General features: G+C 45.4%; 1 protein-coding gene across 4 annotated transcripts in view; it reads right to left on the reverse strand.

The window, feature by feature from the left end:
* The window catches only part of C7H10orf90 (chromosome 7 C10orf90 homolog), a 103131-nt gene that overhangs the window by 66060 nt on the left and 20107 nt on the right, over positions 1-16964 (reverse strand). For 2 of the 4 annotated variants that reach the window (XM_059852210.1, XM_059852209.1), the window contains one exon: positions 6110-6322. The exons of the other annotated variants lie outside the window; for them this stretch is intronic. In XM_059852210.1, the coding sequence (XP_059708193.1) occupies positions 6110-6167 (58 nt within the window). In that variant the 5' untranslated portion in view covers positions 6168-6322. The remainder of the gene's footprint in view (positions 1-6109; positions 6323-16964) is intronic. 4 annotated transcript variants of the gene reach the window in all.

The following is a 16964-nucleotide window of genomic DNA, read 5'->3' on the forward strand; positions in this document are numbered from 1 at the left end:
GTGAGAAAATGCAGCTGTGCAAAGCTGCATCCATGCATGTCACTGCCTGAAATCATTCCTGGGATGTACAAAGCTGTGCCACACCTTGGAAATGGCTTGCAGAGCCCCAGTCTGTGACAGTTCAGAGCAGATTTGTTTAATGTCACCCAGCCTCAGCATATCCTGTGGCTGGGGAGGTGTGGTGTGGTGGTGTGCCCACAGGAAAGGTTTGGGATTCAGCAGATTGGAGTGTGACTCTCTATTGATACCTTTAAATTAGCTATCACTGCAGTATCTGCTTTCTGTCAGGGTGCTGCAGGAAATCAGTGAGATGCATCTGGGAGGGGAGTGAATCAATTCCCTGCTCTGCCTGGGGGCTGACCCTTCCCAGTTGGCTGTTTCCCAGCTTGTCACCTCACTGATTTCCCTTTTTTTCCACTGTTCCTTGGCACCATTGGCAGGAAATGTGTTCCCTGCTGGGACACCTGTCTAGAACTGCCACCTCCCCATGGTGGCACCTGCCCCAGGTGGCTGAGCTGACTTTGGGGTGAGACTCTCAGCATTTTCCCTCTGTACTCAGCACTGCTGAGGAGCACCTTGAATCCTGTCCCCACTTAGGAGTCCCTCACTCAAGAAAGGAAATTGAGGGGCTGGGTCTGGTCCAGAGAAGGGAACGGAGCTGGGAAGGGTCTGGAGCCCAGGAGGGGATGAGGGAGCTGGGAAGGGGCTCAGCCTGGAGCAAAGGAGGCTCAGGGGGCCCTTGTGGCTCTGCACAGCTCCTGCCAGGAGGGGACAGCCAGGGGGTCGGGCTCTGCTCCAGGGAACAGGGACAGGAGCAGAAGGAACGGCCTCAGGCTGGGCCAGGGCAGGCTCAGGTTGGGCACAGCAGGAATTTCTTCCTGGAGAGGACTGGAAGCACAGGAACAGGCTGCTCAGGGAGGTGGTGGGATCCCCATTCCTGGAGGTGTCCAAGGAATCCCTGGACATGGCACTCCGTGCTCTGGGCTGGGGACAAAATGGGGATTGGGCACGGCTTGGACTCGATGATTTTGGAGGTTTTTTCCACCCAAAATAATCCTGGGATTCTGAGACACCAAATGTGGCTCTTCTGGCACGTGGCACCAAGAGGGGCAACACTCCAGGACAGTCCCAGGGAGCTGTGGCAGAACTGCCAAAGCACATCCTGCTGGCACTTTATTCCCCATCTGGGTTGGCTTTTTTGATTTTTTTTTTATTTTTTTTAAGTCTCAGAAAAACAGAGCATTACAAAAACGTCAAGCTGTGAGAAGAAAAGTCAAAAGCCAGAAAATTCCAAGCTAATGCTGACTCCTTAATTCACATCATTAACTCGGAGGCACGGCTGAAGTCTGGGCAGCAGCCTGAGCTGAACTCTGCTGGGGTTTGGAACAGGCTGAGGATTTGCACATCCAAGGGAGCACAGATTCCTGTGTGGATGCAGGAGGGGAACTGGGACTGGCTGGGTGAAGGGGTTGGATGTCACCGGAATGGGGGAAAAAAAAAAAAAAAAAAAAAAAAAAAGGGGCAATAATCAAGAGACAGATTTCCTGAAAAATCAGGTGAGGGAAGGGAGGTGAGAGAAGAGATGAGCTCATCCCAGAGGAGGATAAGATTAAGGACCCTGATAAATGAGGGAGCCAAGACATGAATTCAGAGGTGAGCAGGGAAAGGCAGTTACTTAAACAGGAGAAATAGGGGTAATTGTGAAAAAGGCAAAACCAAGAGGGAGTGAGAGGAGAGCGACTTGGCTGGGGATCTGGGATGGAGCTGGCACAAAGCTGGGCCCTGCAGTGAAAGGGCAGGAGAACAATGATCTCTCACAGAGGGAGACGTGCAATTAGGGCTGGCAGAGACTGAGGAAGAAAAATCAGGAGGAAGAAAGGCTCAGGTTTGGTGGACAGAAGAGTCAGGGCATTTTAGACTCCCTCCTCTGAAGGCAGAGCAGGATTGAGCTCCCACCCCCCTCTCTGCCCAAGGCCTCCTGCACACTGATGGTGCTGGCTGAGCCCTGGCCTTCATTTCTGCTTATTATCACAAAAAATTCAAATTGCACACAAGAAACAGAGACTAAACCAATCATTAAGGCTGCAAATGAAATATCCCAAAGTAAGGAAATTCGAGGAAAACTGAGGAGGGAGGGGATTTGCAAACTCTGTGATACATAAATACACATATTGCTCTTCTGCTGAAGATCTCAGAGCACTTTGGCTCTTTGAAAATACACACAGCTGGATACTTACATTTAATTAAATAATTTTTAAGATAATGACTACAGCAGTTTTGGCATGATTCACAATGAAAGCAATCAAACCCAAAATTCAAAACTGCTTTTATTCCAATATCCAGCATCAGTAACAGCCTCTACCATTTTGGATGGAATGGGAGCCATAAAACTCCATTCCAGAGTTTACAGTTGCAATAAGATCAGATTTATGGGCAATAAGAAGTGTCTGTGTGCACCTTCTCGTGCCTCTCCTTTATTAGGCTAAAGCTGAGACATCCCCAAAAACCTCTTTAATTAGCTCAAGCACTTCATTTAACAAAACAAGCAGTTTAGAGCAAATGTAAACCCCAATTCTCCAGCCACCACGTGCAGGAAGCAACTATGATTTGTGCAAGATTAATAAAGTCACAGGTGATTTTTAGAACAACCTAAAATCACCTGTGCTAATTGAAGCATGATTTAAACCTAAGAGCAAATGGCTTTTTGCATCAGCACTGGATCAAGGAAAAGAAAATGTTATGTTAATAAATACCCTGGTTTTGTGTAATTCCTCTATGTTGAGAGTGGGTATGAAGACACCTTGGAATGGAAGTTGCTTTTCTTGTAAAGACATGCAAATTTATTTGTGTGATTTTCCCTCAAATAAACCAGAACTTCTTCTTTTGTCCCATCATGTAATCCCTGAATTAAGGAAGAACAGTGCAATGATGAGGGAATAATGGAAGTTGGAGAGTCAGGGGGAAACTCTGACTGGGGACAGTTTGCTGTCTCACATTCAGATGTTTTACATAAAGTGACTAAAAATCTGCATAGAGTTTATTTAACATTTTTCCTCCCTTTGGTAGAGCACAGCATTAAAAATACTGAGCACATTCAGCTACACCAAAATCAGAGAGAAATGCAGGGCCCCAGCATTGTTTTCAACACATATCAGAGCCCTTTGGGCTGCAATCCAGCACTGGATTTCTACAAAATTCCATTTCTCACAGCCAGGGGTTTTCCAGAGGTGAATTCCCACCAGTGGACCCAACTGAGCATCCTCAATTCCAAACCCTTCTGCAGCCACAGAGTCACAGGATGGCTTGGGAAATGACCTGAAAGACCATGGGCAGGGACACCTCCCACCACAGCAGGCTGATAACATTTCTTTAACTTTCAATAAACTTCTTTTCACTTCAATGAAACTTCTATAATTTCTTTAACTTTCAAAAAACAACACAAAAATTGGATTTGTGGCCAAAGAAGGCATTGCAATTTTTGCAAAATCACCAAGACAATGTGGGTGGTGAATGTCTCCCTGAAAAACATCCACACAGCAACAGTGACAGGAACTGTTCTGGAATTCTTTTTCCCATGGTGGTTCCTTCTCATCATTGTTCATCATTGAGCTGCTTCTCTAAACTTCATTTAGAAGTCCTGTGAGATGGCTCTGTGAAATCCCTTCTTTTAAGACTATAAATAGCCAGTGGTAACTTCAGACACTTTTTGCCTGAATTTTAAAACTCCAAGCCTTGATGAAGTGTTTTACTGCAGGTAAGGGTTTCTTTCCCAAATGTCTGCTACAACACCTGAATTCTTCACTGTGGGTTTTGTTATTGCAGCAGGGATTTTTGTGAAGATTTGTCTGTATTGGCCAGCCTGCACAGCAGCAATTGGCTCCTCTGTACCTCAGCTCCATCCTCCTCCTTAAGATTCACTTTGTGGCCAATTTGCACCAAGAAAAAGCTTTTGCTTTCTTCCCTCATTTTTGTTTCTCCCAATAAAGAGATTAATAAATTGCGTGCCAAGAGAAAGTGCCTGTAATGGCCTCTTTTTCCTCAAATATTTATTTTCCAAACATTTTTAATATTTAAACATCAGCTATTTGATGGCTAATAAACCATTTGGTATTAATTGGGTTCAAGGAGTAAAACAGAGAAGGATTCTGTGCCTGGCTGTGCTGTCCATGGGTCCTGATTAGTAGTACTGGGATTGTATCCTCAGGATTGTCTCACCAACAGCTTATTCCAAATATTTCAATGGGAATAAAGGGAGGGAGATGAAGTTGTGATCTCTCAGAGAGATGTAATCATTTAACAGTGCCTTTGCTTTGTGTGATCTGGATCTTTTACAGAATGGTTTGGGTTGGAAAGGACATTAAAGACCATCTCATTCCAGCCCCCAAAGGAGAGACAGGTCCTACCATCTTTTATGTTATTTAAGTTCTGCTGGAGTTACAGCAATTTCTGGGCTTTTCCCTGCACATTTCCAAGGCCTTTCTTAGGCAAGTTTTGCTTTTTAACTGCACACTGCCAAGTGCTCCTCTTGATCTTGATTCACCTCTGTCTTGGGCTGTTAGAGATCTCCCTCTGACCCTGACAAATCCCAAAAAACCCTCCTCACTGACAGCCATCCTTCTTCACAGGTCATTTTCCTGGCTCACTGCTCCAGCAGAATCCCTTCCCTGCTCTTCCCAGTTCCTTCCAACACAAACCATCCCAGAGAGGCTGATCCCAGCCCTGCTCCCCTCCTGCCCAGCCCTGGCTGCTGCCTGGTCAGCCCTCCCTGCCTGGGATGGCATTCCATGCCAGGCTTCATGGACTGAAACAATTCCCCTCTCTAGAAGGAGTCTAAGAGGAGAGCTGCTTTCCCTTCGAGGTCACCTCAGAGAATAAAACACCAAACACCCAATAATGCTGCAGGAGCTGAAGTCCTGGGACAGCTCTTGTGATCCTCACAGTGACCTTGCACTTCCCTCAGCTTTTGGGAGAGTCACCCACGTTTTCCCAGCTTTTACTTCAGCCATAAATTCTCTGGCACTGCTCCAGTGCAGTCTGTGCTCAGTGCCTGCCCTGATGAGCTGGGAAGGCTGGCCAGTGCTGCAGGACAGATGGGACTGTGCCTCTCACTTTGGCAGCCACAGCAAAAGAAATAGATCATTTCAGACAGGAGAAATTGGATTTTTTTCCCCTTTCACGTTTTCACGGGTTCATTCAGGGCTCACAGAGGTCAGAAAATAACCCCATGGATTGTTGAATGAATGGGACACATGAATTAATAGCAAGCCTTTATAAATCTATAAAACAGTTCACAGGATCCCGAGATTCCCCAGTGGGAAGGACTTGAGAGGATTCAGATTCAACCCATACACATTGGCTCAGGATTTTCCCCCAGAAAATCCCTTGAAATCCCAAGGATGGGGATGGCAGAAGCAGCCCATCCCACAGCTCCTCTGCCCTGCATCCTGGCAAATCCACAGATGCAGCTGCTTTGCTCAGAAATCCTCAGTTTCCCAGCAGGAGAGGCTGCACTGAACTCTAACACAAATCTGTCTGATTTTACAAAAAAAGAAGAGCTAAAGTGTGCTGTTTGCCCACTAGAACCCTGGAATTGCCTAGGTAATGGAATAGCACTGGATCACAACCTTAGAATTACCCGTGCTGGTCAGTTCCCCCATTACAACTTCAACCCAGAAACGATTCTTCTTTTTTCCAGAGAAGATTATGAAAACACAGATGGTGCCACGAAGCCTCAGAGCAAGCCCAGGACTGCACCCTCTCCTCTGATCACAATTTCCTGCTGCTAAACTCTTTCTCTGGGTCTGTTTTAGGCAGAACCTCTTCAAAGCCATGCTGGGTGCAGCCTTGGCCTGAGTGGAGCAGGTGTGAGGCACTGACCCCACATCATCTCTGCTTTTCCAGGGAAATTGCTGAGGCTCCCAAGGTTTTGATTACTTCATCCTCTGCAGCAACAAGATCTTGTATAAAAGAAATTTCCAGGCACAATAACCTGCCTGACCTGGAACAAGGAGCAACAAGAAGCAATTTCATCGTGTCGTGTATGGGGTTTCACATCTTCCCTCTGGCCTTTTCCCAATCCAAGGCAGTAAATTAATTCCCAAACACCAACCTGAAAGGGCTCTCTTCACTTCTCCATGTCCTGTTGCCTGATTTTCTAAGAAATTCATGACCTCAGTAAATAATTCAAGAGGGAAGAGGGAGCTGGGAGACGACAGGAGTTTATCTGGCTGCAGAGGGGAGGGTGTTGTTTCTGAAGAGGTCACAGTGAGGGCAGGTCTCCAGAAGATCAACACTTCAGCAGGTTGATGGCTGTGGTTTTGAGCTGGAATTTGGGAAAACACAGCAGTGATAAGGATGACACAATTCCCATCTCTAAGCTGCAGGTGACTGCATTTGAACTTCTGTCTCACAGTGAAACCCAAAAATACATGATGCAGGAATTAAAGGCAGAAGGAGCTGTGATTCCATCTTAAAATCCTGCTGCACTTAAAAAAGAAAAAAAAATAAATGGCAGGCAAGGAAGGCATCCAAATTTCACAGGAGCAGTGTCCACTTGGATCGATATGGGAAAACACTTTTGTCCTAGAAGCCTGTCAGATATGTACATTTGTAGTGAAGGATCCAATGTACATTTTCTTTGGGACAAAGTTCATGCCAGGCTGTCACAGGAAAGGCTGATGGACCTTTCAAGAGGGAAATCTACCTTGGAGGGCTAACTGTAAGATATATAATATATATAATTATATATAATTCCAATATATAGTTCTATCAATAAACAAAGTGGGAGAGAGAGATCTCAGGCACACAAGTTCTGAACATTTCAGGTGAATTAAACATCTCAATTTAATTCCACACCAACAAAATAACTTCCAGCCTTGGGAAAAGACAGCTGCAGACTTCTGGCTGTGGGATGCAAACCTGCTGTGGATGCACACGGGGCTGGGGAACTAAAGAGGGATCAGATCTGGGACACAGTGGAACATCTTCCCTCAGATCATGAAAGCACAAATGCAGAGAAAAAAACTCCTGATCACTCTTGAAAGGCTCAGTTTCTGGTAGGAGCAGCCCAGGCTGCAGCAGTGTTGTCACAGCTCTTTAATGAAGTGCTTCTCCTGGCTGCTCTGCTCCAGCTGCTGCTGCTGCTGAGCAGGGCCTTCCAAAAGAAGCAATCACTGCCTGCGAGCTGGGTTTACTCAGCTGTGGCACTTCTGAGCTGATTTAAGCACTCTGTCAAAATGGAGTGAAATTAATTAATTCACTGGAGAGCTTTGCCTTCCCCAAACTTAAGGAAAAAGGAATGCAAACGAGCAGTAATCAGATCCACATTTTTTTCAGGCAAAGTGTTTGAACACCCTCGAAAGATGTTCTGGTTCTGCACAAATCCAGGGAAGGACCAACTCAGTCCTCTCCCCCTGGAATAAATTTCCTTCTCAGTTGCAGCTCCTGAGTTTTGGGTGTTTGGCTGCACCCACAGACCCCATTTAATTCCCCAAACTGTTGCAGGGCTGTGAAGGCACTGGAAGGATGAAATAAAAGACAATTGGAGCTGGATGACTTCCACATCCAACTGTGGAGATGCTGAAGCAGACAATTGCCTTCTGCTTCTTACTGAGGCTTTTTGGGGTTTAAGTGCTCCTTGATAGCTTGGTACACAATTAGAGGTGGATTAGAGGAAGTGGTAATAGGGTATTTTTTGTCTAATCTGCTCTCAGTTGTTAATATTAATTACAGGAGTTCTTCCTCTTTGTTATACAATAAACACGAGCCACTCTTTAAAATGAGCATTTTAACTTCCTAGCTGTTTAGTGCTGCTTATTTTCAACTATTTCTTTTCTTTTTTCCTCTTTATTTTAATTTTTTTTCCCCAGCAGAAACCATGGCAGGAGCCTGGCACACATCACCACCAGGTGAGATCATCTGATCCTTGACTTCATCACATTCAGAACTGGCTGCAACACCTAAACCCTCGAGCTGTTTTTTCCTTAATACAACTGTCAAACTCTCACACAAAGAAAGAGCAGAAAAAATACAAAATAATCAGGCCACTTCAGGCAGAACTTGGAATGGAGGGAGATACAGAGCTATTGTTCCAGCTGAATACCTGGGACAGTGGAAGGTGTCCCTGCCCATGGCAAGGGGTGGGGCTGGATGGGCTTGAAGGTCTCTTCCAACCCAAACCAGTCTGGGGTTGTATGAAATCCAAGAAAGAAGCCCTAAAACCCTTCTGCTCTCATTAGGAGCTCACCTGTAACAAGGTGCAATGGTCAGGTACCACATCAGAGAGGCTATTCCTGTCAGCTGGATTAACTCTGGGTGTGTCATTAGTTGAAAAAAACCACATTCTGTTCTAGAGCATAAGAAGCTGTGTCAGTAACCCATGAGCAGCAGCCTCCCTGCACACACAGGGGCAAAGAGTTCTGAGGCTTCTTTGGGAGGGAAAGAGGGACAAAAAGGGAGGAACAGCAAGAAAAGGCAGCAAAGATGTCGGGGTCTCTAGCTTGTCAGAGTGACCCTGAGAAAAGTTGGAAATTCTCTTTTCCCAGCCTGCTGCTTGAAGAAGGAGTCAGGGCTGTCCATTTCTTGGTCTAAGGTTGTTTATTGTATCCTATCTATAAAATTCTTTCTCCTGTCCTGCCAAGGTCCCCTCAGCAGGACAGACAGAGGCACTCTGCCTGCCCTGGGGTGGTGTTGTGTCTTTACACTAAAAACTACGTGTACATTATTTACCATAACTTCCCAATTCCTATCACCTATGTCAGACAGTGAGCTTCTACTCTAAACCAATCCAAAAGTGCCACCATCACAGCAGAAGGTGGAGGCCAAGAAGAAGAAGGAGAAAGGCTGGACGTGCCCAGATTCCTCCATCTTGTCCCCTGAACCCCCATTCTGAAAACCCTAAAATCTATTTTTTTCCCCTCACGATAATTTCACTATTATTCTACCTAATTTGTTGTGGCTTGCAGATCTTCATCTAAGGCTGGTAACTTGCTCCACGGGTCATAATCAAAACCACAGGCATTTTTGGGCTCTGTGCCAAGGTCTCTGAGACCCCTGGCAGGGATCTTGGCTGCTCAGGATGGCCAGAGGGATGTCCTGGGTCCTGACACAAAGGAGGCATCACCCAGGGCCACAGAAAAGATGGAGGGAGGAAAACATTCCTGGTACTGAGCACTGCGTCGGGGTGAGGGGGCTCTGACAGCCCCAGCCCTGCTCTGCCCAGGGAGATGGGGGTGGGAACATTCCCTGGGAACCCAGGGGGGCTCATCAGAGGGTGGCACAGCTCTGGCAGCACTGTCTGCTCCTGATGGGAGCAGCCTGCAGGACACCACACCCCGGGAACAGGACAGCACAGTTACCAGCAGAGCCCTGCCTTCAGCTCACAGGGGGCTTTCTCTCTGATTGCTTCCCAACCACGACTGGGATTTCTGATGCATCAGGTTGGAGAGGAGAAATGAATGCTGTAACAGGGGAGAAAATAGCTGGGGTCATCATATCCATGAGGAAAGAAAGGGAAATGAGGAGTACATGCACCACAGGCAACATAACAAACAATAAATAGGCAATAAATCTATCAGAGGATTAAATGGTAGGGCAGAGGTTCCAGAGCACAATTCATAGTAGTATATAATTTATATTATAAATAATATAATAGATTTTATCATGATATATTGATGTTATTATATAATATAATAAATGATGTTATTTATAATTATTATAGTAATATTATATTACATTATTACTATAATAAATTATATTCTACAGTACAAATATATTTTATTTATCTTATAGATTATATTGTTATATAATATGTAATACAAATATATTGTATTTATATTATACATTATGTTATACTATATAATTTATATTTATATAATTTATATTTATAAAATTATATATCCATTATAAAATATATGTATATGTATATATAAATGTCAATATGAATGTATATACACAAATGTATATATAGGTGTATATATAATGTATATATGTGTATACATTATATATATGTGTATACATTATATATACATATGTAAATATACATATATGTGTATTTATATACATATATATAATGATATATGTGTATAATTATATATCTGTATATGTATATATTGATGTCAATATGAAGGTATTAAAATTGTACATATATGTATATATAATTGTATAGCTACATAAATCACCTATGTAAAGCAAGGATAAGAGTCTTGGAGAGCCCTTTCCAAAGAGTTTGGATTTTAATTTCTAAACAGGTAAAATAAGCACAGAACAAACCCAGGACACTTCTGTCCTCTAACCACTTCCAGGTCACTTGCTCAAATCCTGTTTGTCAGAGGGAAACTGCAAACCTGGCAAGTTTAGTCAGAGAACTCAAAGAAAATCTGCCCCAAACTCAGCCTTGGTATGGGTGCTGGGGCTGGGGCTGGCACCCAGAGCAGCAGATCCAGCCTGAGCCTGGGGATGGGTGCTGGGGCTGGGGCTGGCACCCAGAGCAGCAGATCCAGCCTGAGCCTGGGGATGGGTGCTGGGGCTGGCACCCAGAGAAGATCCAGCCCGAGCCTGGGGCTGGGGCTGGCACCCAGAGAAGATCCAGCCTGAGCCTGGGGATGGGTGCTGGGGCTGGCACCCAGAGAAGATCCAGCCCGAGCCTGGGGATGGGTGCTGGGGCTGGCACCCAGAGCAGCAGATCCAGCCTGAGCCTTGGGATGGGGGCTGGGGCTGGGGCTGGCACCCAGAGAAGATCCAGCCCGAGCCTTGGGATGGGTGCTGGGGCTGGCACCCAGAGAAGATCCAGCCTGAGCCTGGGGATGGGTGCTGGGGCTGGCACCCAGAGCAGCAGATCCAGCCCGAGCCTTGGGATGGGTGCTGGGGCTGGGGCTGGCACCCAGAGAAGATCCAGCCCGAGCCTGGGGATGGGTGCTGGGGCTGGCACCCATAGAAGATCCAGCCCGAGCCTGGGGATGGGTGCTGGGGCTGGCACCCAGTGCAGCAGATCCAGCCCGAGCCTGGGGATGGGTGCTGGGGCTGGCACCCAGTGCAGCAGATCCAGCCTGAGCCTGGGGATGGGTGCTGGGGCTGGCACCCAGAGCAGCAGATCCAGCCCGAGCCTGGGGATGGGTGCTGGGGCTGGCACCCAGAGAAGATCCAGCCCGAGCCTGGGGATGGGTGCTGGGGCTGGGGCTGGCACCCAGAGAAGATCCAGCCCGAGCCTTGGGATGGGTGCTGGGGCTGGGGCTGGCACCCAGAGCAGCAGATCCAGCCTGAGCCTTGGGATGGGTGCTGGGGCTGGCACCCAGAGAAGATCCAGCCTGAGCCTGGGGATGGGTGCTGGGGCTGGCACCCAGAGAAGATCCAGCCCGAGCCTGGGGATGGGTGCTGGGGCTGGCACCCAGTGCAGCCGCCCCAGCCCGAGTCTTGGAGGCTCTCACTCCGCTCCTGACGGAATTCCCTTTATCTCGGACTGCATTTCAAGCTCCTTCTCCTGATAACAGCATTTCAAGGACTCGGACTATTAAAGTTATCTGGAAGTGATAATCGCTGTCTCCGCGGGGAGCCCGTGATCCACTTCCCCTCCTTCTCCTGGCCGATGCTTCTGCATCCATCTCTGCAGTTTCATGGCAGCTCTGCCTCCAATCCCCTCTTCCTGTGCATGATAATTTTTAAAGGCACCTACCTCTGTCCATCAGCTCACCTCCATCTGCAGCATTCCCTCATTTCACTGTAGGCTTGCCATAAAATCATCCACTAATGCCTGTTTGCTATCCAAACACCTGCTGTGTGTTCCCAGCCCAGCCAAGCTGCTTTTTGCTTTTCCTCTCTTAGTCTGTCCCTCCCCTGCTTCGTGTGCTGACACTTTTTCCCTAATTATTTTATTTACTCAGATACTTTTTCCACTCGGGGCTCCCATCTTCATAAATCCCTGTCACAGATTCACCACTTCAAACTTCACTTCAAATGTGTTTAATAAGATCTCAAATCTTTGCCTGTTTCTGGGTGTAAATAGGGTGGCAGGATGTGCTACCCAATTTGTGTAGATAGAAGCCTTTTTAATCTAAAATCACTAACATGAGTCCAGTGCTGCAGTTGCAATGAAATGCAAAATTAAATGAGGACAATTTGTCAGTTTTGAAGGAAAATTTGGGGAATCAAATTATTCAGAATTTTGTGCATTTATGCTTTTCTGTGTGAGGTTCTCCAGGTCTGATATTGAGCACCTTTGAGCACAGTTTTTCTGGTTCACATCTCTCTGCTCCCCCAGCACAGCATGAAACTGTTCTGAAATGGTCAAAATGCAAAACCATCCCCAATTCTCAAAGAAAATAAACCTGGTGAATCACACATTAAAAAACAAACCCACCCTCCTTTCTGCTCCTGGTTTGTGGCTCCACATCTATGTCCTTTGCAGCCCAGGGAAAGCTGAGACCATCCATGGATCTTTGGCTGCTGGAGCAGCATTTTCCCTGGAACACAGCAGCTGCCTGGGCTCCCCCTTCACCAGCAGCCTCTTGTAGAGGCTTGAGAAGTGATTTCCTCCCGAATAAGTAGGGAATGGAGCTTACAGCAGGTCCCAAACCCTGTGCCTCCAGGTGTGCCACCTGTGGGAGCCAGGAGGAGCTGCCCTTGCCGTGAGTCAGTGCTGCTGGAGCCGTTCTGAGGCTCGGGATAAATCCGTGCCTGGAATGTAAACTCCAAGCTCCAAGGGATGCATTTTCAGCCTTGATTTATCTGCAGGCTGCTCCAAATTAATTAGGGCAGGGAGCTCTCCCTTCACCTTCCCACTGGCAGAGGTGCCTGGGGTGGCAGCCCCTCTCTGTCCCTCCTGGCATGGGGACAGCCAGGATGCCACCCCTCCTGCCAGCAGGGGCTGTCCTCCCCACTCAGCCATGACCCAAAAAACTCTGGGGCAAACTCTGCACCTCTCCTGTGCAACCCCTGAATTGGGGCTCTTTTGTTCACACAGCTCCTCTCTGGATCAAGGTCTCCACCTGGCTCTCCTCACCTCTTGCTTGCAACCCATCAGGAGTAAGAGCAGCTGTGGCTCTTTCTGCCTTTCTTCCACCTCAAGTGCCAGCTGGGCAGCCTAAAATCTCCTAACCTCTTTCCCAGATAAAATCCTCTCTTGGCTCTCCAGGGCCATTTCTGAGTTCCCCTGGAAGGCAGTGTCAGTGAGGGCAAGATGTTTTCTTCAGATGGAAGAAAGCCTGGAGCACGTGGATTTAGCAATTTCAACTTCCTTGGAAGAGTTCTTAGGACCAGAGGATGGAGAAAACCCAAGCTAGGTGGGAGAAGTCACTCCAGCAGTCTCAGGTGCATTTTCCTGATGTGCACCAGGGCAGCAGCCTTGGAGAAATCTCCTTACTCTCTCCATAGGATCCATGCTCTCTCCATGGGATGTGTGCCAGGAAATCCTAAGAACTGACAGACCAACCTTCCAGAGGGAATGTGAAAGCCTTAATACCCTGCATGGCTAAAAGCAGAGGTGACAAAGCTCTAAACCAAAGGGGAAAAACCCCCAGTCCCACCACAGAGCCATCCTGTGTTTTCACAAGCTGCTGTCCCAACTCTCTGATTACACCTCTCCATCAAGTGCAACAGCCAGCAGCTGTTCTGGGAATCATCTTTTCTTTTCCCTTAGAATTATTTCTCATTGGTTAAACACGGTGAGGGAAGAGAATTTATTACAAAAGAAGAAAAAGACACAGCTCAAGTTCACCTGAGCTCAGCCCTCACATGCCTGGTAACATGTCTGCGCTCTGCCTTGTTCCTGAATGTCAAAATAAAGACTCTGAGTCTGAACTTAATAATTTCCCTGGAGCACCATTGTCCTGCAGTTTGCCTTTCAGTCCTGCAGTGCTGCCAAGGGAGAGGTGAGGGAAGTGAACCACTTTATTTATTGAGTTGGTTGCTGTAACCACTTAAAGCGAGCTCAGCATCGCTGGCTGCTGCTTTGGGGTGGGTTCCTGGAACGAGGAGATTTTCCTTCAGATCTGCAGAGGGGAATCTCTCTGCTTTTATTGCACAGCTTTGTCCCAGCTTCAAATACATCTCCTGACCTGAGAGAGGATTAGAGCACCTTTGATACCCCAATTAAAATGGATCGGGAGGGGGAAGGAGCGATTGATCCTTCAGCCCCCGTGCTGGTCTGTGAAAGTGCTGACTCGTGCCCGTGAGCACAAACACTGAATCACAGGGATCAATAAACAGGGCTGGAGTGCTGCAGCTGCTGCAGGCAGCCTTGCACTGGCAATTACAGAATCTGGGCTGCCTTTACAACTGCCTCGACAAATGCCCTCTTACCCTGAGCCTTCCTATCCAAAACCAGCCATTAGCTGGCATCTGAATTACCAAAATGGCACATAAAAAGGGAAAAATACCTCAATTGCCTGGGAAGTGCTTACAGCTCTGTCTTATAAACATTCTCCTTTTAAACTTATGGGTATTAGGGAAGTTGTTCTTAAATCTACAAAGCTTGGATGTGCTGTGGAGAGAAGGTTTCTAAATGAATAAATGATTCATCCTTTTTGCTTTCTGATGCTGCAGGCAGGCAATTAAGTGGGATTGAAGTTGATAGTTTAGGGGGGTTTGGAAGTTCTTAATATAAAAGATCACAACTACAAAATACTTATGAATTATAGAAGAGGCCAAGGGACAGAATGCTATAGATTTTAATGGCACTTGAGAAAAGTGCCTAGAGGAGACAATAATGTGGTTTTCCTAGCTGTGACTTCATTGAAAAGGATCTAAAGAGTAAGGGGCAAAGGCAGGGGGAGGAGGATGTGTTACACCTTGGGTGTGTGGCCCTGTGGACAGTGAACACGTCCTCAAACTTCCTTAATGTGCATTTTCTCCCTTGCAGAATGCAAGGGCTGGGCAGTGATGTGGGGAGCTGTGGTGCTTGCTGAGCGTAAGACAAAACAAAATATCTTCCTCATCCCCAGCTCAGCTTTGCAGGTCAATATTTACATCCCTCTGCAGAGTCAACACCAAATATTTGGGATGAGTATTCCATAGGTAAATATCAATACCAAATATTTGGTTCAAACATCTCAACATCTTAGATATTTAGGGAAAGCCCGATTTGACTGCCTGCAGCCTGGAATGGAGTTATTAAATCTTTTAAAAAGAACCTTTAATTTTTCATGTGCAATTTTGGGATAAAAGGAAACAAGCAATAAGTTCTCGCTGTACTTCCTGCTTGAAACTCCAAATTTTCAACCCAGCCCAGCTTTTTCAGACCTGAATTAAATTTTTAATCAGATATTTACCCGATGAGCTACGTCAGCTCTTTCTGTCTGTGTAGGAATTTTATCTGTTGGCTTTAGAATACGAGGGAAACTGAGTATGAGGTCAGGATCCATCAAATCACCAAGGGGAATCTCTTCTTCTGTAACCCTGCTTTGTTCTTTCCATGGGGTTTTCCTCCCTTTTTTCATCTTTCACATAATTTTCATTTATGTCCCAAAAATATTGCCATGAAGACTTCACCCCCTCCAAAATGGAGAGTTTTAAGAGCTGGGTATTGAACTCTCTAAATTCCACTACTTGCAGCTCATCCTGTTGATTTTTCCCATGGCAGAAGGTTATGTGGTTTTAATGGAATATTACTAGGATGGCTACATTAAATGCCATTTAAAACCTCTTTCAAAGTGGCATTGACTGTGTTGAAATGAGACTATGGAAACATCCCAGTGATGGGAAATAGGTGTGAATATTGTATTTTCATCACAGAATTTTCAAACTGATGCAGAAAACCCTGATATATATAATATTTAAAAAAACCTATACCAATTATCATATTGTTGTGAGTGGATTTGCCTTTCTATACAAAAGAGCTAAAAACAGACTCATTGATGCATTAACAACAAGGAAAAATATTCCCAGTAATTATCAGCTCTCCCCACGTGTTGAAAGCCCATTTTGTGCCGTAGCTGTTTCAATCAATACACTATTTATTTTCAAATAACCATGCACTAAGGATCATTTGGACACAGAGCCCATAAATACACATTACCTCAGTATCGACCCTCTCTGCCCACTGCTGCATTATTAACATTTCACTCCAAGAAGCAATCAAGCTGCAAACAGGAGGAATTTCTAGAGTTATTCTTCCCCCAAATGTTTTTGTAGGGATGACCAAGCCTGGGATTTTGCCCCCAAGAATTACTTTTCTCTGTGATATTCTTTACAGAGCAGCAAATGTACCCAGTAGCCAGTGAAATGGGAAGAAATACAATATTTGCAAAGAGGCAATGTACACAGGACAGTTAAACTCCATTTTTTATCCAGGGATTATCACTTGAACACACACAAGAACTCTGAATTTCGGTTCCAAAACACCCTATTGTTTTAATCCTACAAATCCCATTTCTGCAGTTGCTCAGTGGGCTGGAAAAGGAACCAAGGAGCCAGCCAAGTGCTGGGATGTGGTGTTTGTGAGGTCCCCAGGACGAGGTGAGAGATGAGAATCTGACTCCTTGTTCTCAGAAGGCTGATTTATATTATATTATATTATATTATATTATATTATATTATATTATATTATATTATATTATTATATTATATTATATTATATTATATTATATTATATTATATTATGTTGTATTATGTTGTATTATGTTGTATTATGTTGTATTATGTTGTATTATATTATATTATATTATATTATATTATATTATATTATATTATATTATATTATATTATATTACATTATATTATATTTATTATATTATATTATGCTACACTAAAACTATTCTAAAGAAAGAGAAAAGATAGACCAGAAAGCTTAACAAGAATGAATAATAAAAAACCCCTGACTACTCAGAGAGTCTGACGCAGCTGGCTGTGATTGGTCATCAATTAAAAACAATTCCCATGGAACCAATCAAACATTCACCTGTTGGTAAACAATGTCACAGCCACATTCCAAAGCAGCAAAGGCAGGAGCAGCAATCAGATCATTCTTGTTTTCA

The sequence above is a fragment of the Haemorhous mexicanus genome, chromosome 7 (assembly GCF_027477595.1).
Source record: "Haemorhous mexicanus isolate bHaeMex1 chromosome 7, bHaeMex1.pri, whole genome shotgun sequence".
NCBI lineage: Eukaryota > Metazoa > Chordata > Aves > Passeriformes > Fringillidae > Haemorhous > Haemorhous mexicanus.